The sequence below is a fragment of the Suricata suricatta genome, chromosome 11, assembly GCF_006229205.1.
Source record: "Suricata suricatta isolate VVHF042 chromosome 11, meerkat_22Aug2017_6uvM2_HiC, whole genome shotgun sequence".
In the NCBI taxonomy this organism is placed as follows: Eukaryota; Metazoa; Chordata; class Mammalia; order Carnivora; family Herpestidae; genus Suricata; species Suricata suricatta.
The window spans coordinates 43967659-43990657 of record NC_043710.1 but is presented as its reverse complement, the minus strand read 5'-3'; the positions used below and the strand labels follow the sequence as shown (position 1 = coordinate 43990657).

Below are 22999 nucleotides of genomic sequence, written 5' to 3'. Positions count from 1 at the left end.
CTCAAAAAACTATGCATAGAACTCCCTTATGACCCAGCAATAGCACTGCTAGGGATTTACCCAAGAGATACAGAACTGCTGATGCATAGGGGCACATGTACCCCAATGTTCATAGCAGCAATGTCAACAATAGCCAAAAGATGGAAAGAGCCTAAATGTCCATCACCTGATGAGTGGATCAAGAAGATGTGGTATATATATACAATTGAATATTCCATGGCAATGAGAAAGAATGAAATATGGCCATTTGTAGGAAAGTGGATGGACCTTGAGGGTGTCATGCTAAGCGAAGTAAGTCAGGCGGAGAAGGACAGATACCATATGTTTGCACTCATAGGTCTAACAGGAGAACAGGAGAAACCTAATGGAGGACCAGGGGGAGGGGAAGAGGGAAAGAGAGTTGGGGAGAGAAAGGGACACAAAACTTGAGAGACTACTTGAATACTGAAAATGAACTGAGGGTTGAAAGGGGAGGGGGGAAAAGGGGTGGTGGTGATGGAGGAGGGCACTTGTGGGGAAGAGCACTGGGTGCTGTATGGAAACTAATTTGACAATAAACAACTTAAAAAAATAATAATAAAATAAAATGATCAAAATAGTAACCATTTTATGTATATATTTCAGCTATAAGTAAAATAAAATGAAGACAAAATAAAATGTAAAAAAAATATTTGTAGAATGAATAAATGAATCTGATTCCTCTTTCATATCCTAATTCAATTATTCCCCAAACCCTATCAAGTCTACATCTTGTCTAAAATACACCTTGAATGGTGTCATTTCCTTCTATAAAGAGCTAACTACAGATAACTGTAAAATCTCTTATGCCACAGGCTTTTCTGCAATGGGACCTTGACACCTCCTCCCAGGAGGTGGAGTCTAATTTCCCTCTCTTTTAACACAAGCTGGTCACACAGACTTGTTTGTAACAAGGGGAGCATGGCGGGGGGGGGGGGGGGGGGGGGGGGGGGGGGGGGGGGGGGGGGGGGGGGGGGGGGGGGGGGGGGGGGAGTGCAGGACTTGTGATTTTTGCCTTGCTCTTGGAGAATGCTCACTTTCCAAATGCTTCCCCACCTAACCTAGTCTGCAGTTTGAAGAAGCCCAAGGTGCATGAAGAGGCCCCATGTAGGGCCTCTGTTTGACAGTCCTAGCTGAATCCTGACTTTGAGTCACCCCAGTGCAAGCAGCAGACACATGAGTGAAGAAGCCTGCATTCTTCTACGCCACCTCAGTGCCTCAATTATTCATAAGATGAGGACTCAGACATTATGAAGCAGACAAAAGTACCTCTACTCTGTCTGAATTCTTGACCCACAGAACAAAAATGATTGTACTTTTGCTGTTTGGAATGGTTATTAATTAACCCAAACACACTCCATTCCCAATGCTCCCACCAAGTCCAAGTCATCCTTAACTCTCACCAAACTACTATAAGAACTATACATTTTCTACACATTACTATACTTTTCCCTGAACATTTACTTTTGCCCCTGTGAAATTCATCTTCCCCTGAGCAGTTAAATTATGCACTTCCTCTAGTTTAAATCTTTCATGGTTCATGTTATTTTTAGAATAAAAGTCCGAGATCTTCCACTTGATCCATAAAGGCCTGCTACATGAAAAAGATTATAAATCAGTGTGTACAGTCTTTTAAAAAAAATATTTTCTTTAAACACTACATATATATGTGTATATATATAGCCTACATAAGCCTTATATATGTATATATACAAATTTATATGTATATTATATCATATATATATCCCCTACATATAAAATTCTCTCCTGATCTTTAAACATTATACCCAATGCCCCACTAAGCATTTCCACTTGGATGTCTAATAAGAATTTCAAATTTAACATGTCCCAAATCAAGCTTCTAAATTTCTGCTCCCTATGACATCTCCCCTATCTCACTTAATGGAAACTCCACATTTCCAATTAATTAAAGTCCTCTTCTGGGGTGCCTGGGGGGCTCAGTAGGTTGTGTCCAGCTCCTGACTTTGACTCAGGTCATCATCTCACAGTTCGTGGGTTTGAACCCTTCATCAGGCTCTGTGCTGGCAGTGCAGAGCCTGCTTGGGATTTCTCTCTCTCTCTCTCTTTCTCTCTCTCTCTCTCTGTCCCTCCTCTGCTCACGTGCTCTGTATCTCTTTAAAAAAAAATCCTCTTCTCTCTTCCCCATCCCATATTCAGTTAACAAGCAAATCCAACATATCCAGAATTAGATCACCTCCCACTGTTTCCACCCTGATTTAAGCCACTGCTATCTCTTACTTGAATTATGGCAACAGTGTCCTAATTATCTCTTTGCTTTTACCTTAATTCTCCCTGCAATCCATTTCCAACACAACAGCAAAGAATAATCCTTTTAAGCCACAGTCAGATCAGAACTACAGCACCACACAACTCTACATGGAATTCTATGTGAACAGTGACCCATGAAATGGTACAACAGGTGACCTCGCAGATCATATCACTCTTCCCATTAAACCCTCCAAGGGCTTCCCATCTCACTTAGAATAAAAGCCAAAAGACAAAAGCTCTATATGACCTAGGTCCTCTCCTAACCTCATGACCTACTACGGACACTCTAACTTCTTTACTCCAACTCTTTGCTGCTCTGAAACATGCTAGGCATGCTGCCTCAACAGCTGCACTCATTGTTAACCTCTGCCTGAAATTAAATTTTCCTCTCCAATTAAGGCTTCTCTGGCTACTCTATGGTCCCTTCCTTACTTTTTCCCCTCCTCAGCATCTATCACTAACATACCGTATGTCACCTGTTTACCTGGTTTATTGTTTATCTTCCCCCCTCCCCCAAAAGTATAAGGTCCATCAGAGCAGGAAATGTTGCCTGGTTGTTCATGCTATATCCCCAGAACTCCGAATAGACTAGTACAGGATGAACAGTCATCAGATATTTGTCCAGTTAATAAATTTTGTTTTCTCTCTACTCCCCTGGCCTTATTTCTCACCTCTCGCACTCCATCCCTCCATTCTCACCACACTTCCCCTCTTCCAGTTCCTTAAGCACATATCTTCCAACCTGAGAGCTCCTGCAAAAACGTTTCTGCTGCCTGCAACAGTGAGCATCTTGCCCTCTTCACTATTCCTTCAGGCCTTAGCTTTAACGTTAGGGAGATGAGGTTCCACAGTCCCTTTACCATACACTTCTCATAGCATCTCATTTCTTCCTGCATTTTTCACAGCTCTTCATGACTCGTCAAATGCCTGTCTTCTCCACTAAGACTATAAACACCATAAAAGCAGGGACAACTTCTTATTTATCACTTCATATTTATATTTACACTCATCCATATTTACACTCATTCATACTACATGCATGGAACTCATAAAAAGCCTGATTAAGTGCTCGCTTTGGCAGCACATATACAAAAAGCCTGATTAAGAAGGGAGGAAATTACAAGTTAAATAGCAAACTAGAAATACAAAACTGATACTTAAAATTAAAGAATTGGAAATCCACAGTGCATAGGAAATATCTGAAGCCATAATGATGAATGGCATAACTTAGAATAAATGTACAGATTCTGTGAGAGAGAAGGTAGCTTAAGACAGAATACTTGGAAATGACCACACTCAAGAGATATAGGAAGAGGGAGCAAGTGAGAGAATGATAAACAGAAGGCCTGAAAGAAGGATGTCAAAGTTTAGCCAATGGAACAAAGCATCAAGAAGAATGAAGTGACTTAATAGTGAAACTTAAAGGAAATGCCTTTAAAGACAGCGATGTCAGAATTATCACTAAATTTTGAAACAATGTTCAAAATAGTCTAGACAAATAAGATATATATATATAAGCAGAGGCAGGGGGGAGGGAGAGAGGGAAGGAGGGAGTCTGTTATTTAGGGGCACTTGGGTAACTCAGTTGGTGAAGCATTCAAGTCTTGATTTTGACTCGGGTCATGATCTCATGGTTTGTGACGGTGAGCGTCACATCGAGCTCTGCACTAACAGCACTGAGCCTGCTTGGGATCCAGTCCCACCCCCCCGCCCCTCCCCCATACTCACTCTCAAACTAAAAACACATTTAAAAAAGAATTAAAAAAATAAAATGTTATTTACAACAGAGTCAATTATCCACCAAGAATGTATAAGAACTGAAAAACTATTAGAAATAAAATTCTATTAGATGGCTAAATACAAATGTACAAAATTCAGTACTTTTCTCATATGTTACCAGTTAGAAAATTTAAACATATTCTATACACAACAAAAATACAAATATCCAAAAATAAACAAGAACAGAGCAGGAATAAAAATAAAACAATAAACAGACATCAGTTGAAGGAGACAGTATAGTAAAAATGTTAATTTTTCTAAAACATTAACGTCAGATAATTCCAATGAAAAACTTAAAATATTTTTTTTAATTGTTTTTAATGTTTATTTATTTTTGAGACAGACAGAGTGCAAGCAGGGGAGGGGCAAAGAGAGCAGAGGGACACAGAATCCAAAGCAGGCTCCAGGCTCTGAGCTGTCAGCACGGACCCTAATGCCACAAGATCATGACCTGAGCCGAAGTCAGTCGCTTAACAGACTGAGCCACCCAGGCGCCCCTTAAAATATTTTAAATCATTTTTCTTAGTATCTTCAACAGACATAGGTCAGATCTGAGTCTGTCTGAGGCTAAAGATTATATAGAGAGGAAAAGACTAATGATTACTAGAGAAGATGACAAGAATTGGAACAGGTCCTAAAAAATGCATGAGAGGATAAAATAATTTACTTATTTGTCAAATGTTTATTGAGTCCTTCCTCACCATGTGTCAGGACACAAAGCTGAAAAGATTGAGTCCCTACCCTCAAGTTCAAACTGGTGCAATGCTACAAACTAAAAACACAGAGCAAGACAGAGAGAGAAAACACGTGACTCTTGTCATTTCAGTATCTCTATGTTTCCATGACTCCATAGGCAGGCTCTACCTCTGATCTCCCTTTCTCAGTAGCTTTAATACAACTTCAGTGTTTTGAGTCTTTTGTTGCAGTCCCATTGTGTCCTACAGTGTCTTTCTTCTTGGACCCTCTAAGTTGGTGCTTTCTTCAAACTTTAAACTTCATTTTCCATACCACTTTCACCCACAGATACTATATTTTCATTTCTTTTAGCCCTGGGCTTTCATTCCTGTGTTTAGCTCTGGTTTTCAAACCCTCGTGTGGATTACAGTGTCTGCCCAAGAAGAGGGACACTGAAGAAATGTACAGCATAGTTGGAGTGGGGAGCTACTATTTACCAGAGTTCCCTGACTGTATGGTAAGTTCTATGACAGAAGATCAAGAAGTCAGTTCCTTCCTGTACTTATCTGAACATACAATTCCCTCTGTGTGAAACATACTTTCTTTTCCCGCTCCTCCAGAAAGCTTCCTTAAGCTTTCACTCCTGAGTTAGATACAGCTCCTGTATTCTCATTTAGTACCCTATTCTTTCTCTAATACCATAATATAACTTGTCTGTCTTCCCCATGATCCTGCAAACATCAGCAGGGACTCTTTTTAATTGCCTTTCATATACCTAATATTTGGTATACAGTGAGTGTTCCATAAAAATGCATAAAATGATTACTACATAAGACATTAAATAAGTTATTAAAGGATATTTACTAATATAGTTACTGACAATATACTTCCATGTAAAAATACTATAAAATAACATGTACAATATACGTTAATATTTTTTAAATTTGCCTTTCTTAATTTTGCTATCTTTTTTAAAAGCTATATTCTAAAAAAAATAAAATAAAAAAATAAAGTTACCACACACACACACACAAAAAAAAACACAGAAATTTAATGTACATGCACTCTAAAAAAAATTAAAAATAAAATAATAAAAGCCAAACCCTTATGTAATACTATGTGTCAAGCACTAGTCATTTAATCTTCACAACAACTCTGTGAAATAAGTAATACTATTGTCTCCATTCTAAAAACAAGGGAACTAAGAAACATGGTTTTCGATAACTTACCCAAGAAACCCAGGACTCTCTCTATTCAATAAACACTTAGTACTTGTATAATTTTAAGTTAAGAGAGACAGACATCTCAGTGTAAAGTGCCATTCCAATACACAGTTAAGGCATATTTATTATTATTGAAAGAGAGAGACAGAGCATGAGCTGGGGAGGGGCAGAGAGCGAAAGACACAGAATCTGAAACACGCTTCTAGGCTCTGAGCTGTCAGCACAGAGCCCAACGTGGGGCTCAAAATTATAAACCGCAAGATCATGACCTGGGCCAAAGTCAGAAGCTTAACTGAGACGCTCAGGCGCCTCTACTTTTATGTTTTTATAAGGCTATTTTGCCTCTTCAAATTCTACAGTTTTAATAATGTCTATGAGAACTTCTACATCTTAAAAAACATATACTACAAATATCTTAGAAACCAATACAAATAATTATTTAAAAGTCAAAAGTCTAGATTGCATATATTTTATACAAAGACTCTTACTTACCTTTATTTCCATTAACAAATAAATGAGACTTAACAGTGATGACAAGGCCTATGTCCAAAGGATTACAAAACCAAATCCACATCAATTTTTTATGACAGTCACCAAAATTCAATATCTAATTATATGAAATGAGATGATCCCATGAATAAAAAAATAGAGACATGAACTAAAAAATCTGCCATTAGAATAATTATGCTAATGGTTTAGTAAGAACATTTTTCAAGATGTGAAAAAAAAAAAAGAAACTTTGTTCATGTTTACACTGATAGTTGCTCTACCAGTCCAACTATTTGACTTTAAACTTTTAAATATATTTGTAGAGAAATGGACTCAGAGGTGGACCAGCCACTTTGTCTCAACCTATGGAGGTTTTTTATGAAGACTTTAAAGAAAATTTGGCAATAAAGTGGTACTTAAAGAAAGACAATAAGGCCACATATTTTCAGTGAGTTAGATCTTAACTAAATATGGAGAGGGAAAAGCCATATTTAAGCATACAGTAGATGCCTTAAATTTTTAAATAAAATTTCCATTCCCAATTTCTAACACACTAAACTTTGAGAAGGTATGCCAAGCTAGTGCTGAGTTTAGGCTAATGAAGTAAAGATAATCATAAGGCTGAGATTAACATAAGGCTATAACCACATGCAGGAAACTTCTTAAATGGCTTTCTACCATATACAGTATAAAAATATAAGAACATGAGTTTGGATTAAAGACCTTCCATAATGTGGCCCATCCATTTATTCTCATCTCCTTCTGGTACTGATACAAAGTCTCTGCGCCAACTGGGTTGTTTTCAAAATATATCTTTTGCATCTTTATTCCAAAAATTTCAGCATTAGAGTCGCCTCCCTACTCTACTCTTTCTAAATTATTCCTATTTATTCTTTACCTGGTTCTTCAGAACTCTTTCTTAATCCCTCTAGCCCACAATAATCTCTCCTGAACTTCTTCAACCAATTAGCATCCAAGTCAACATCTGAAAACTCTATTTTGACTTTTCTGTGTATAATCACCCTATTTTTTCTCCTCAGGCATGGCATAACAATGAGAGGGAGGGATGTTGGGAAGGTAGTGAGGGGAAAATACCAATAGAAAAGTTAGGATTTCCAAAGTTCTAGACTCTGCTCTGAGACTGTTTGATGTTCTCAAAATCACTTATTCCTTTGTATGAATGGAGGATTAGGTATCCAGTTTAAGATCTTTAATGACAAATACTGTTTTTGAGAATTCCATAGGGGCCTAGGATATTATCTCACATGAAAAGTACAAATAAAATTATAAATTTTGGGCTGATGTGATCTGAACAGTAAAGCCAAATACCATACTTGACCAAAGCCAGGGTTCCCAAGCGGGTAGACAAAGACTTGCAAAAAAAGACAGAGATGGGGTCAAAGAGGAAATCTGGGGGTGTCTATCAAAAAATAAATACATGCATCCATACATAAAATTTTTTTTTAAGTTTTGAAAAATTGTACAAAATGCTTGTAAAGATCTCTATAGACTTCCACAAATCATCTTCATGGTATTAGAATGCTTTTTAAACCAATTAAATATTTGATGCCTAGGTAAATAGCACTATTTCAGACGTTTCATTCCATTCTAACTGTACAAACCACTCACACACAAGCATCATACTTACTGAGATCTCTACATTTAATAGTACTATATTCAAAAGAAATACAAAGATAGTCGCATGCTTCTCTCAGTTCAGGAATAGATATGCCATCAGGACAACGGATTATTCCTGTTTTGTAGTAATCCTACAAAAAAAGTAAAGAATGCATAAAATATCTAGAGCACAAGGTGGCCAAAAACCTTTTTATTAAAATTAACCTGGCACAAGTTTCAAAAACAGTAGAGCTCTGAGATTTCTGGACTGTGGGATTTTAAAGTTAGATGAAACCTCAGTTTATCTAAACAGTTTTTCATTTTACCAATATGAAAACTGTGGCCCAAATGGGTTCACTGACTCAACCAGTCATATAATTATTTAAGAGCAGAGGAAAGATTAGAACCCAGGTCTCCCCATTAGTGATGCATTTCTCCTCTCTACTGTATCATGCCAATTCACATGTATTTTCCCCTCTAAAAGTTCTTTTTCTATATTACTATCATTAAACTTCAAAATTTTTTAAAAAGAAAGATAAGAGGCACCTGGGTGGCTCAGTTTGTTAAGTGTCTGACTTCAACTCAGGTAAAGATCTCAGGGTCTGCTGAGTTTGAGCTCTGCATCAGACTCTGCACTGTCAGTGTAGATTCTCTCTGCCCTTCCCTCTCCCTCTTTCTCAAAATAAATAAATAGACTTAAAAAAAAAAAAAACCCTTAAGTGATAGGTTTTAAGTTACCTTAAGTACTACCCAAAAAAACTGAACAAAATTTATGGTTCTTAAGAAAGAACTTCAAAGTCATATCCAAATATTAAAATACATACACAGAATGCACAGATATTCTTCTTCCAAATACTATTCTTTAGTGTGTCCAATATTATTACGAACAATCAATAATCCTTATTTCCAAAATCTACTTGAAAAGTTGCTAAGGGGTAGCCCCAAAATTTGTTACTTATCACCTCTACTTGGGAGTCACATGGAAGTATAAGCACTTATCCCCCAGATTAAGATCTTCCCCCCAAAAATCAAGCTCGTTGAGGTTCAGAATCACAATAACACAATTAATAAGGCTGCTACACCAGTAAACAACCCAATCAAGATCAACTTCTTTTCCTATCCCAGGAACCTCCTTGCCTACTTTCTCCAAAATTATTTGAGAAAACCATATTTTGAGACTGTGGCATAAATTGTCACATACTATAAATCAAATCTGCATCACTAATTTGAAATTACAAGTAGGGACTCTAATACTAATTCAAGTATTCCTCAAAATAAAAGTATAAAATCTCAAGAAAAGATTTTAAATGAAGATGCTAACAATTACATTTTGGAGATGACTTTTACATGTTCATAGCTGTCCACATTGCTAGTTATGTGCAATAAAATATTAGAATTCATATAGTCACAATCATTCTCAGGTAGCAAAAAACGATCAACTTACTATATTTAAGAGAATTAGGGAGTGAAGAGTAACATGACTCTAGAAGTATTACCACTAACGCCTCGAAAGAACTGCCTGTTTATACCTAAGAGATAAATCATCCCCTGTCCTATCTGTGCAAAAGTCATAAAATTCATGTATCTTAGTCATATTATCTTTATGTACTAAAATAAAAATAAATAAAATGGTATTTTTAACACAATATTCTGCATACAGATATATAAACAGAACTCTGCCTCCAGTCCAAGTACCTACCAAAACAGGGTTATGTGATTTAGTCAATACATGTAAGAAACAAGCACTCACCAGAATAGCTCGAAAAACAGTGGAGCCAATTCCCTCTGCCACTTCATACTCCCCCTTCTCATTGGGACGTGTAAAGTTATGTTCTCTGCCAGATCCGAACATCCTATGACGGTAAATAATTGAGAAATATAACAATACAATACTTCCTTCAAAGGAAGATTTATTTCACGTACAAAAGTAAAAAGAAATTATAATTTATCAGATTAATTTAAAAATTCTTTTTTTATTTTTATTTTTGAGAAAGACAAAGAGCATGAGCACAAGCAGGGAAAGGTAGAGTACACAGAAAGAGAATCCCAAGCAGACACTATGCTGTCAACTCAGAGCCCGACATGGGGCTTGATCCCACAAACCATGAGATCATGACCTGAGCTGAAGCAGAGCTGGACACTTAACCAACTAAGCCATCCTGGCACTCTTACCTCAAAAATTTTTATCAGCAATCTATTCTGGAAAATGTAATAATGAAGAAATATTAAAAGTACTTTCTTTCTGATGGGAGGGAACAGAGTACAGATTTCTTATGAGCAAACAAAATCAACTGATAAAATTCAGAAGCTAAAGAACTTTCCAGCCCCTTCTTCCCAGGGCGGGAAAAAATAATCAATCAATGTAGGGAGAAAGGTGAATTTATACCAATCTTACTAGAAAAAGAAAAGAAAAGAAAAATGGAAACAATGTTATCTGTGCCTTCTCTTTAAAACTGCTGCCTTCACTGCAAAGTTAATACTGTAGCACAGCACATATAGGAAAAGGGCAGATTAGGCTGTTTCACTTTTCATAATCTTAACTATAAATCTAAAAAATATCACTCAAAATTCTTACACTTGCATCTTACAACTAAAAATAAAAGCAATCAAATGCTCAGGTAGAGAGGAAGTAAGAAGAGGTGAATGAAAAGTTTAAACAAATGAGTAAAAAGCTCTTAATATTATTTTTTACTTAAGAAAATACCAATTTCTATTTTTTCAAGTAATGCTCTTGGCCCTTTAACCGTAACTATTTTGAAAAGAAAAGAGGCAACTTGCAGAATATGTTCTCTGAAATTTTCCCAAGAAAATTTAAAATTTGTGATTAAAAGAAGTTAAACCTCAGAATTCCATGAAACCATCATTCCTAAAATATGGCTAAGTACTCCACTCAAAAATTTCCCAATTTAAATGGTTCCCTCTTTTGTTGTAACACAGAAATCTATGAAGAACAAAACTTTTTTATTTCAAGGTTTCCAAAAGAACTCCACTGCTTTGTACAGTTCCAATGAATATTAATTTTCATCCCCAAAGATAGGCTTTACTCAACTGAAATTGGAAAAGATGACTTCACTGATTTAAAAAGACAAGTCTTTCAGGAATCAAATGTTATGCAATTTTCTCAAATACTTGAAATTAAAATTTAAAAAAGATTTTAAGTAAACTCTACACCCAATGTGGGGATTGAACTTATAACACTGAGATCAAGAGTACCATGCTCTACAGACTAAGTCAGCCAGGTGCCCCTTAAATACTTGAATTTCTTTTTACAAAAGGGGAACACAGATCAATCTGGATACATACACACACACACACACACACACACACACACACACACACACACACACACACACACATCTGTTGGGCCTTGTTTTTTCTTTTTTTTAAATGTAGCATTACAAATGAAGCAAAATTTCAAATATCTACTTTTTAAGTGTTTCTTTAAAGTTTAGGTTAAGGGGTGCCTGGGTGGCTCAGTCGGTTAAGCGTCCAGCTTCAGCTCAGGTCATGATCTCACGGTTCATGGGTTTAAGCCCCACGTCGGGCTCTGTGCTGACAGCCAGCTCAGAGCTTGGAGCCTGTCTTCAGATTCTGTATCTCTCTCTCTCTGACCCTCCCCTGCTCGTGCTGTCTCTCTGTGTCTCTCAAAAATAAATAGAAAAACATTAAAAAAAATTTTTTTAAATAAAGTTTAGGTAAAAATAAAAAGTATTAATAGTCTCAAGTCATCCTCCTGACACCTCCCATCAATAATATTCCTCTGTGCTATGAAAAATACATAAAAGCCATAATTATTTTTTCCTAAGAGATATGAAGTCTAAACGTCAATGTTAAAAGGAGTATTTATTCCAAAATGTAGTGTCATACATTAGCTTTTATTCTGCATGCAGAGATACTGAGAAATCACATGTACACAGAGACATTCTAAATAGTTCCTCACATGCAGCCTAGAAAAAAAAACACAAGTTTTTTTATATGTCAACTTCTGTTTATATGCTCCTTCTTTTTATAATAGAGTGAATAGAAAAAGATGCTAATTTTGCAATGAAAAGGTATTTAATCCTAGTTTTGAACACACTGAAAAAAATCACTTCTCGGCCGTTTGGCTAAGATCAAGTGAACACATTGAAAAATCAAGTGTATATTGCCTGTATCATTCTTAATATTTTTTTTTATTTAATGCTTTTTTAAAATTTATTTTTGAGAGACAGAGAGTGCGAGCAGAGGAGGGTCAGAAAGAGAGGGAGATACAGAATCTGAAACAGGCTCCAGGCTCTGAGCTAGCAGTCAGCACAGAGCCCGACGCGGGGCTCGAACCCACGAACCGTGAGATCTGACCTGAGCCGAAGCCGGACGCTTAACCGACTGAGCCACCGAGGCGCCCCTGCCTGTATCATTCTTAAGACTGCAGTTCCCACAACTACAAACTTCACATTAATCTTTACTCTGCACCAGCACAGATTAGAGGATGACCAGGACCTCTCGTTCATTCTACTACTTGTTAATAACGTTTTTTTTTTTTTTTTAAGTATCTACATCAAACTGACAATTCATGCCAACTTTTCAGATAACCAACCTGTTGGGTATTTTTTTTCCTTTAAATAATGCTGATACTTGCTATATTTGGTGGTTGAATTTAGGAGCCCCCAAGTGAAGAAAGCACATTATTAATGTTAAAATCACCTTGTTAATGGAGATCGTTTAGGGCCCTATCTTCATTAACTAATGTATGTATTTCTTTTTCCTGCTGATACAGCAAAGATTGTTAGAAATAAAACTAAATTCAAGGGGTGCCTAGATGGCTCAGTTGATTAAGCATCTGACTCTTGGTTTCAGTTCAGGTCGTGATCTCACTGTTTGTGAGTTCGAGCCCCACACAGGGCTTTGCTCTGCCGGTGCAAAGACTGCTTGGGATTTGCTCTCTGCCCCTCCCCCATTCACATTCTCTCTCTAAATAAATAAATAAATAAATAAATAAATGAATAAATACAAAATAAAAATGAACTTAAAAAAAACTTAAGTTCAAGATTTGGCTCTACCACTTTCTAGCTGTATTAACTTGAACAAGTTATTTACCTTCAAAGCTCAGTTCATCTATAATATAGCAATACAACATTCCGAGAGAATTACTATAAAATGTAAATAAAATACTGTGAAATTGCTTTATAATAATACAAAGAAGTGCAATAATACAAACCTGCCCAACATTGTATTTGGCTGTGCAGTAAAAATGGATGGGTCTACAACAAATCTAGTGTTATCCACTATCAGGGTTACTCGTTCCGACGTTCTTACACTCCGAGATCCTTCTTTTGCGTTTTCATATACAAACACCATCTCCCCAGATGTCTTACAGCCACCATCTGAACTTGACTGACTACTGTTTCTGCTGCTATTCCCAGCACTGCTACTAGAACCATTTGGAGAAGCCTTCTGAGGACGAGGACTGCTTGGACGAGAGGAACTGTGGTCTTTTTCTCGTTCTGAAATAAAGATGTTAAAAAAGGTTATGCAAATTTTCCTTTAAAAGATTCAAAACTCATATATAGCTTTTAAAAATTCTGATGTAGAAAAGTTGTTTTAAATCACAGCAGTTCTGCCTTTCGGTTTCAAGTAATATTTCCTCAGAACATCATAAATATTAATTATTTCCCAGGATTAAAACCTAAAACATCAAACTGTTTTCTAAGTTAATTTTTGTAGATTTTTTAAAAAAGATATATTGATGGCTATTACTGACACAGACTAAGATCAAAGTTAAGGTAAATTTATGATATTATTCTATTTTGAAATATACAGAAACCAATAACAGAACAGTCTTACAACTCAAAAAAGCAAGCAATGAAAGTTAGTAAAAGATTAATAAAAATACTAATTTTAACTGTCCTAAATTCTAAAAGTATTAGTACTATTCTGAGAACACAAAGTACAAACTTTGGACTTTCACCATGCTAATAAAAGCATTACCAAACTAGTAATTTATCTCACAAAAGCATGCTCCCAAAGGAAGAAAAAAGATCACTGAAGACACATGAAATATTTGTATTTTTCAAATGACTTTTAACGTGTATGAAATAAACTGGCTTCAACAGCTGATGCTATATTGCTCTTTTCATTATCACTTTTGTTTGAATAAAAGCACTGCCACAAGTTTTATAGGATCATATGATTACTATCTATTATTGTAAGTAGGTAGGAAATATTGTTAAAATTCACAAGATTTTCTTTAGCTGTTCCAATATTCTACAAAGGGAAAATTAAAACCAAGATTAGACTCTGTGATAAGTTCCCTCTAGAGACTAGATAACTACACTTTAAAGGTGACCTAAAAATGTACCTCCATTTCATCAGATTCATCAGCTTCTGCCAAATTCCTCCATGACTCAGGCTACTTAGAACACTCTGTACAGCTTTACTGATTATATAATTAGATTTGCTATATCTCCAGAGATATTCTGACACCTCCATTTTATTGCCTGTTTCCAGAATACTGCTAGCATCCCAAAAGCACACTTTGCTGAATTAATAAAATCATTTATTATATCCTCCTATTCTCTTCCCAGGTACTGAACTTTTTTTTCATGTTTTTATTTATTTTTGAGGGAGAGACAGAGAGAGAGAGAGAGAGACAGAGCACGAGCAGGGGAGGGGCAGAGAAAGAGGGAGGCACAGAATCTGAAGCAGGCTCCAGGCTCTGAGTTGTCAGCACAGAGCCCAATGTGGGGCTCAAACTCACAAACCATGAGATCATGACCAGAGCCAAAGTTGGAAGCTTAACCGACTGAGCCTTCCAGGCGCCCCTAAACTGTTAACTCTTATTTATACTTGTGTAGATTTCTGGCTTATCAGTGCTTGTTTGACATTACGGACCTACTTAGATATTGATAACTTCTCTGTAAAAGTAGGCCCTAAGATGAATGATTTTGATCTATAACAATCAAAAACAGGGACACCTGGATGGCTCAGTTGGTTAAGCATCTGACTTCAACTCAGATCATGATCTCTCAGTTCATGAGTACAGTACCCTGCATTGGGCTCTGTGCTGGCAGCTCAGAGCCTGGAGCCTGCTTCAGATTCTGTGTTTCCCTCTCTCTTTGCCCCTCACCCACTAGCACTGTCTCTGTCTCTCAAAATTGAATAAACATTAAAAGAAAAGAATTTAAAACAATCAAAAACAACCTCAAGTACGAAGTCAAGGTATTAAATGTGCCCCTCTGGAGAAGGCATTTTCTGGAGAAAATGAAAATCAGCATGCTCACAGGGTTTATGTGCCTCTGCTTCAGACTGGTGCTTTATAGTCACACAATGTATTTATCTGAAGTATAAGAATGTTCATTTATAGTAATAAATATGAAGAAAAAGACCTGAGCTACTTGTCAAGAAAACAAAACACTTCACACTCTTTTCATCTTCTATTCTTTGAATTAAAAATACTGTCAAACTTCAAAACAAATTACTACATGATGGTTATTCTAGTTTTCACTTCCTTTTCTAGCATGATTAACCAAGAATTCCTATTAACAGTTTACTACAAATTTTTAAAAAATAGGGGCGCCTGGGTGGCTTAGTCGGTTAAGCAGCCAACTTCAGCTCAGGTCATGACCTTGCACTCTTGAGAGTTCGAGCCCCGCCTCAGGCTCTGTGCTGACAGCTCAGAGCCGGGAGCCTGCCTCAGATTCTGTGTCTCCCTCTCTCTCTGCCCCTCCTATGCTTGCTGTCTCTCTCAAAAATAACAAACATTAAAAAAGCTTTTTAATAAAAATATTAAAAAAAAAAAACCACTGCCATGTATCTCATAAAAATCAATTTGAAAGATTCAAAAAATCTACATATCACAGTTTTAAAGCCTTTGTAAGTCACTTCTTTTAAAAGACTGTCCTAGACTGAAAAAAATTTCACTTTTAAGTTTCATTTAATAAATGAATTTTTTCATAGCAAGAAGCTAAGCTAAGCTAAAATAGAAACAACTGAATAGAGTTAATTTTATCCTGAAGTAGTAGGCACAATTCACTGTCATTACTGCTTTAAAAAGGTAACTGCATGCTTATAAAAGCTGTCAGGAAGATTAGTAGATTTTACATACCAACATGGTGCTGTCGTGTTGGAGAAGTAACATTTCTAATACAAGGAGTGAGTTGAGATTCTGTTCTTTCATGAGATGAATCCCGTGATCTGTCGCTTGACCTTCGTCTATCTCTTGATCGTTCATGTCCCCCACTAGCACCATGCAGACTCATTTTGGTTTGGTCAATAACTCCTTTAGCAACACGTGAGGGCGTACTGGTAAGTCAGAAAAGAAAATTAACCATAAAAGTAGAACAGGAGATTACAAATGCTTTTAAGGGAAAAAGCAATTAACATAAAATTACTACTATTCTGAAAAGTAAACATCAAAATCAAATGCTACTTTACCATTCTGCAACATAATTTACCTCAAACTTGTAGGTTATATAAATTCTGGAACACTATATCTTTAAAGATCAAATAATGCAATTCAGTTTTTTTAAGAATGACAAAACTAAAGCCCAGAAAGGCTCATTAACTTTCAAGTTAGTATTAGTAGTAATAGCAGTAATAGTAGTAGTAGTAGTAGTAGTAGTAGTAGTAGTAGTGACCACTGAGACATCCTAAATATTGCTCAAATACTTCACTCTTTATTTGGGGGATGGGAAGGTAGAGAAAGAACACCAGCTTCTATAACTCTTAAAAAAAAATGAGGTATGGAGCAAAGTAACTGGTCTCCTTGCCAAATAAATTAACTCTATATGAGAACTTTAATCAACTTCATTTCTCAACTTTAATCAAAATCATCTCTCTAAAATGTTTTACTATGCTGTGTGAAGTCACAATTTAAAATTTTAAAACATCTTATGTAAATTTCTCATGAGAGTGAGTAACTGAGAATGATGATTGAGATGGACAGAATTCAGTCTCACAATTATTTATAAAGTTGTATGTACTGTGTGCACAATGCTAAAAAGAAGCACCTTCAAGGAACTTATGATTTAAGAGTAGCAGTAAATAATACATGAACATGTAGAAATGTAAACAAGTCAACAGTTATCGCAAATTTCATATGTAAAATGGATAAATACATCTCAAATATTTAATAAATGAGTTACAAATAATAAATGCTTTAAGATCTCAGAGGAAGGGGCGCCTGGGTGGCTCACTTGGTTAAGCTGAGCCATGATCTCGCGGTTCGTGGGTTCGAGCCCCGCTTCAGGTTCTGTGCTGACAGCTCAGAGCCTGGAGCCTGTTTCAGATTCTGTGTCTCCCTTTCTCTCTGACCCTCCCCTGCTCGCGCTGTCTCTCTCAAAAATAAAAAGCATTAAAAATTAAAAAAAAAAAAATCTCAGAGGAAGAAGAAATCACTATTGACTAACCACTCGTGAACCAAGTGTTGGCAAATAGAAAATTTTAATCATCAAAATACACTGCAGGTAGAAAAACTGACAGGAACATCAATGAGACAGAGCCAGACCTAATTAATAGATTTGGAAATTTACCATCTTAGCAGATACCATGGTTCATGGTTTTAAGTACTACAGTGTTTTTATAAATAAAAATAGAAGAAATTTCATAGCTTTAGAGAAATACAGACTTAAAATCAATTTGCACTTGAATACTTAACTGCTCAATGTTGTTGAATATTACTTAACATTTTGGAACCTTAGTTTCCCTATCTGTAAAATACAGGTTCTATTTACTTTGTCAGGTTAATATAAGGAATAAAAGAAAATATAAGCAAGCTGACCACCAATGTACCTAGCACAACAGAATCACGCACTAAATACTAGTTTATTTAGTTATGACAGATGAAGATATTAAAGTTCAATTACAAGATTGCTCAGAGTCACATAATATTTAGTAGATATGCTAATAACACTGTAACTCAAGCCTTTTGATTCATTCCATGACCCCCTCCATAATATTACACTGCACTCCATCACTGAAACCACACTAACTTAAAATTGAATCTTCTGGATTTCATTTTAAATTCCACTGTGCTTCAGGGTCATCTCCTCTGTTGGCTTATTACCTATAATTCTTCATTATTTTAGTGGTTTCTTTCATTATGAAAATCAGCTATCACCTCATTATAATAGACTACAAAGATAAAAGATAAAGCCAATTTCACATTAATCCTAAGAGTTACTTCTAGGAAAATAAAGACAACCTATCAAAGTTTTTCAGTTGTCTTTCATAAACCTATAGAAAAAAAAAATTCTACTACCACCTTCTTTCTAGTGAAAAAGATCAGACTAGAATTGCAGCCTTGAAACATATTTTTCTTCGAATAGGAAAGATTCTACTGCATTATGTTAAAACCTTTAGAGTAGAAACAAAGGACTTTCTGGTTTCTGTCCTAAAGTGGGAAAAAGAAAGCAATCTACACTAATAGAAGGATTATATATTGGAAAAATAACTCCTCAAATTATTCTAGCTGTTAGGTTTTAAATGTGCCAAAAAGCACATTTTCAAAATATGAATCTGGTAGTCTAATGGATATGGTATAAATACAACTATAACTAAGGCAAATGCAGGACAAATGTTCAGTTTGATAAAGGGCCAAGCAGACTGATTAATTGAAAAAGCATTTCCACCAGACAACCCTATAAGAGAAACAATGAATACTACTAAGCATTCTGCTAAAATACTGGCTTCACTTCTGTAGATTTTAAATAAATGCAGAAGCTATCATAATATACTTCCATTCTTTCTTTTCATTCCCAAGTGTAAAATACTCTGAATCAGACCTTCAAAATCAGAAGTCATGGAAGACTAATAACGTCCTACTTTATTTAATTAAATAATTTTAGATCAGAAAAGCACTCCAAGGGCAAGAATAATTAATATGTGTAAAAGAAAATGAGGACAAGCAAGTTCAGAGGGGATAAGTCTGTTTCATGTTGCATTTTAAAAAGAGTCAGAGATACGTGACTGAGAGGACAGGTAAGGATATAAAGATTACATCACCCCAATATCTACTTCCAGTCAAGACAGAATAGCAAGGACTGCACTTACTTTCCTATCTGGAAAACTAACCAAACTGGGCAAAATATATAAAATGACGGTTTGCAAGACATGGTACATCAATAAAGAGTGACCCCTGAAAGATGGAAAACAAAGGAGAGAAGCCCGACAAGGGCTTCATATTACTACCTTAAGAGCGTTTCCAGGGGCGCCTGGGTAGCTCAGCTGGTTAAGCAGCTGACTCTTGATCTTGGCTCACCTCACAACCTAACAGCACGGTTCATGAAATCGAGCCCCACATCAGGCCTGCCCTGACGATACGGAGACCGCTTGGGATTCTCTTCATCCCACTCTGCCCCCATCCCTGCGCTCATTTGTGTGTGCACGTGCATGTGTGTGCACTCTCGTTCTTTCTCAAAAATAAACAAACAAACTTTAAAAAAAGAAAACCTCAGAGATCTGCACAGTCTTCTTGGAATATTGAGCTGAGTATGAATCAGCAAATACATAGGAGGAAACATAAAGCTGGAGAAAGAACCAACTCCAAAGACTAAAGCAAACTGCCCAGGACTCACAGGGCTTATTTCTATTTCCTTCAGGCAGGCTGGAAAACCTCATCATTCACAGGACATTGGAAAACATCTAAAGGGTCTTTTTTTTTTAATGTTTATTTTTGAGAGACCGAAAGAGCAGGGGAGGGTCAGGGAGAGGGAGACACAGAATCTGAAGCAGGCTCCAGGCTCTGAGCTGTCGGCACAGAGCCCGACATGGGGCTCGAACTCATGAATCATGAGATCATGACCTGAGCCGAAGCCAGATGCTCAGCCGACTGAGCCACCCAGGCGCCCCTACAGGGTCTTGACTCTGAAATGGGAATCAGACCTAGACTGAGGCCTGTGCTGGTCACATCTAAAAACCTTAACAGCAAGATCTGAAATAATCAAACTGTATACAACTAACTAAACTGAATCCTAAAACAAAGCTCAAGAAAACTGACAGAAAAACAATCTCCAGCACCCAAACAAAGTAAAACTAACAATGTATGGAATCCAATAAACTATTACCAGGCATGCAAATAAATAGAAAACTATGATCTACAAGAGACAACCCAATCAAAATCAACTTGGAACTGACATGCCTTAGAATTAGAAACAAAGAGATTAAACACTCATTATAATCATATTCCTCCAAAAGGGTATATAAAAATATAGATGATAATAAAAGACACAGATCAAACTCCCAGAGATAAAAATGGTGCCTGAGATGAAAAACACACTAAATGAAATGAACAGAAGATTACATATTACAGAAGAAAAGATTTGTGTATCTGAACACACAAGAAGAAATATCCAAACTAAATATAGGATGCACTATAAAAAAAATTAAAAATGGAACCATGACTGAACTGCAGATCAATTTCAAGTGCCCTAACATAGGTGTTAATGGAGTTCATAAAGGGAAAAAAGTGGAGAAAAGACAAAATATTTGAATAATGTTTTGAAATGTAATAGAAACTACAAACCTGCAGATGTAACTAACACCTACAACAAATCCCAAAGACATTTTAAGAAAAAACGATGTTTTAACCCTGTGAACCTAAGTTTGTTATATCCAGTAAAAAAAACAACCTCCAAAAATAAAGGGGAAGGGAAGGGGTGCCTAGATGGCTTAGTCAGTTTAGCGTCTAACTCTTGGTTTCAGCTCAGGTCATGATCTCAGTTTTGTGGGTTTGAGCTCCACATCAGGCTCCGCACTGGCAGTGCAGAGCCTGCTTGGGATTCTCTCTCCCCTCCTCTATCTCTACCCCTTCCCTGCTCACAGTCTCTCTCTCTCTCTCTCTCTCTCAAAAATGAATAAATAAACTTTAATAAATAAATAAATGAATAAAAAATAAAGGGGGGAATGCATTTTCAGGCACACACACACAAAGATGAATTAATTCATCATGAGCAGACCTGCATTATAAGAAGACTTACAGGAGCCCTTCAGTCAGAAGAAAAAGTAATGCTAGATGAAAATATGAATCTACATAGAGGAATGAAGTATATTGGAAATAATAACTACATGGGAAGGTATCTTTTTTTTAATTGTTTAAATCGCTTTAAGGGGCGCCTGGGTGGCTTAGTCAGTTGAGCATCCAGCTTTGGCTCAGGTCATGATCTCACGGTTCGTGGGTTCGAGCCCCACATCGGGCTCTTTGCTGACAGCTAGCTCAGAGCCTGGAGCCTGCTTCCAGATTCTGTGTCTCCCTCTCTCTCTGACCCTCCCCTGCTCACACTGCTCACAATGTCTCTGTCTGTCAGAAACAAATAAAAAACATTTTAAAAAATTATTTAAATCTCTTTAAAAGATTAAACAAGAATTATAACTATACAGCATGTTGTTTATACATACACATATGACTGCAATAGCATAGTTTGGGATGAGACACTATTGTGGCTCTTAAACCACTTCTTGTGTTGTATAATATCATTTGAAGATAGACTGATAAATTAAACGTGTATTATAATCCCTAAATCAACCACTAAGGGAAACATGACTAATAAGCCAATAAAGAAGGAAAAATGAAATTTGTGTAAAAAATAATATAACCCAAAAACCATTAATCTAAAAGAGGGCAAAGGAAAAACAGAGAGGATGGGAAAACAATAACAATAAGACAAACAGAAAACAAATAGCAAGATGACAGGCTTAACCTTAATCATATCTATAATCACATTAAGAGTAAGTGGCCCAACCCATAAAAGATCACACTGGATATAGCAGTCAGACCCAACTATGTGTTGCCTACATGAAATACACTTTAAATATGAAGGTATAAGAGGTTCAATATAAATGGATAATAAAAGATAAAACACTGTTAACACTAATCAAGAGAAAGCAAAAGTAGCTATATTAATATCAAAGTGGACAACAGAACAAAGAACATCACCACGACTTTTTCTTAAAATAAAGGGATATATTCATTAAAAGCACATCCCAGGGGTGCCGGAGTGGCTCAGTTGAACGAGCTTCCAATTCTTGATTTCAGCTCAGGTCATGATCCCAGGACTATGGGATCAAGCCCCACATCAGACTCCATGCTGGTCATACAGCCTGAGTGGAATTCTCGCTCTCCCTCTACCCCTCTCCCCTGCTCATATTCGCTCTCCCAAAAAATTAAATAAAAAATAAACAAAAGTATGTCCCAAAAGTTCTTTCGCCTCATAACAGAGCTTCAAGATACATGAACGAAAAACTACAAATATAAAATTACAAGAACTCCACAATTATAATCAGAGATTTCAATACCCTCCTGTAATACTTAAAAGAGCAAGTAGACAGAAACTCAGGAGAGATGAATAAAATTTGAACACTAAAAACTGCATTGACCTAATAGACATTTAGAGAACACTTAAACCAGTAAGAGCAAAAAAGTCATTTGTTTCACAGAAAGCATTTATCAAGACAGACTATATTCTGGGCACCAAAACAAGTGTCAATAAATTTAAAAGAATTTAAACATCTATAATTTGTCCTCTGATTACAATGGAATTAGATTAAAATTCAGTAACAGAAAGATATGTGAAAATTTTACAAATATTTGGAAATTAACACATTTTAAATAACCCATAGGGCAAAGAAGAAAGCAAAGGGGTAAATGGGAATTTTTCCAAGTAAAAAGAACCCAACATAATCAAAATTTGTAGAATGGCATGACATTATAGCAGTGGTTAGGGAGCAAATTATAGCATTAAATGACTATATTAGAAAAAAAGAAAGTGCTTTAAAAAAATCACTTCAGTTTCACCCTAAGAAACTAAACAGGGGCACCTGGGTGGCTCAGTCTGTTAAGCGGCCAACTTTGGCTCCGGTCATGATCTCACAATTCAGGGTTCGAGCCCTGCATCAGGCTGTGCTGTGCCGGTTGCTCAGAGCCTGGAGCCTGCTTC

At 36.4% G+C, this 22999-nt stretch overlaps 1 protein-coding gene across 7 annotated transcripts in view; it reads right to left on the bottom strand.

Moving 5' to 3' along the window:
* The window catches only part of BTBD10 (BTB domain containing 10), an 89734-nt gene that overhangs the window by 13772 nt on the left and 52963 nt on the right, over positions 1-22999 (bottom strand). For all 7 annotated transcript variants that reach the window (XM_029914572.1, XM_029914574.1, XM_029914575.1 and 4 more), the window contains 4 exons: positions 16174-16370; positions 13288-13573; positions 9841-9943; positions 8122-8242 (listed from right to left, as the gene is read on the bottom strand). In XM_029914572.1, coding sequence (XP_029770432.1) covers positions 8122-8242; positions 9841-9943; positions 13288-13573; positions 16174-16370 — 707 coding nt within the window. The remainder of the gene's footprint in view (positions 1-8121; positions 8243-9840; positions 9944-13287; positions 13574-16173; positions 16371-22999) is intronic.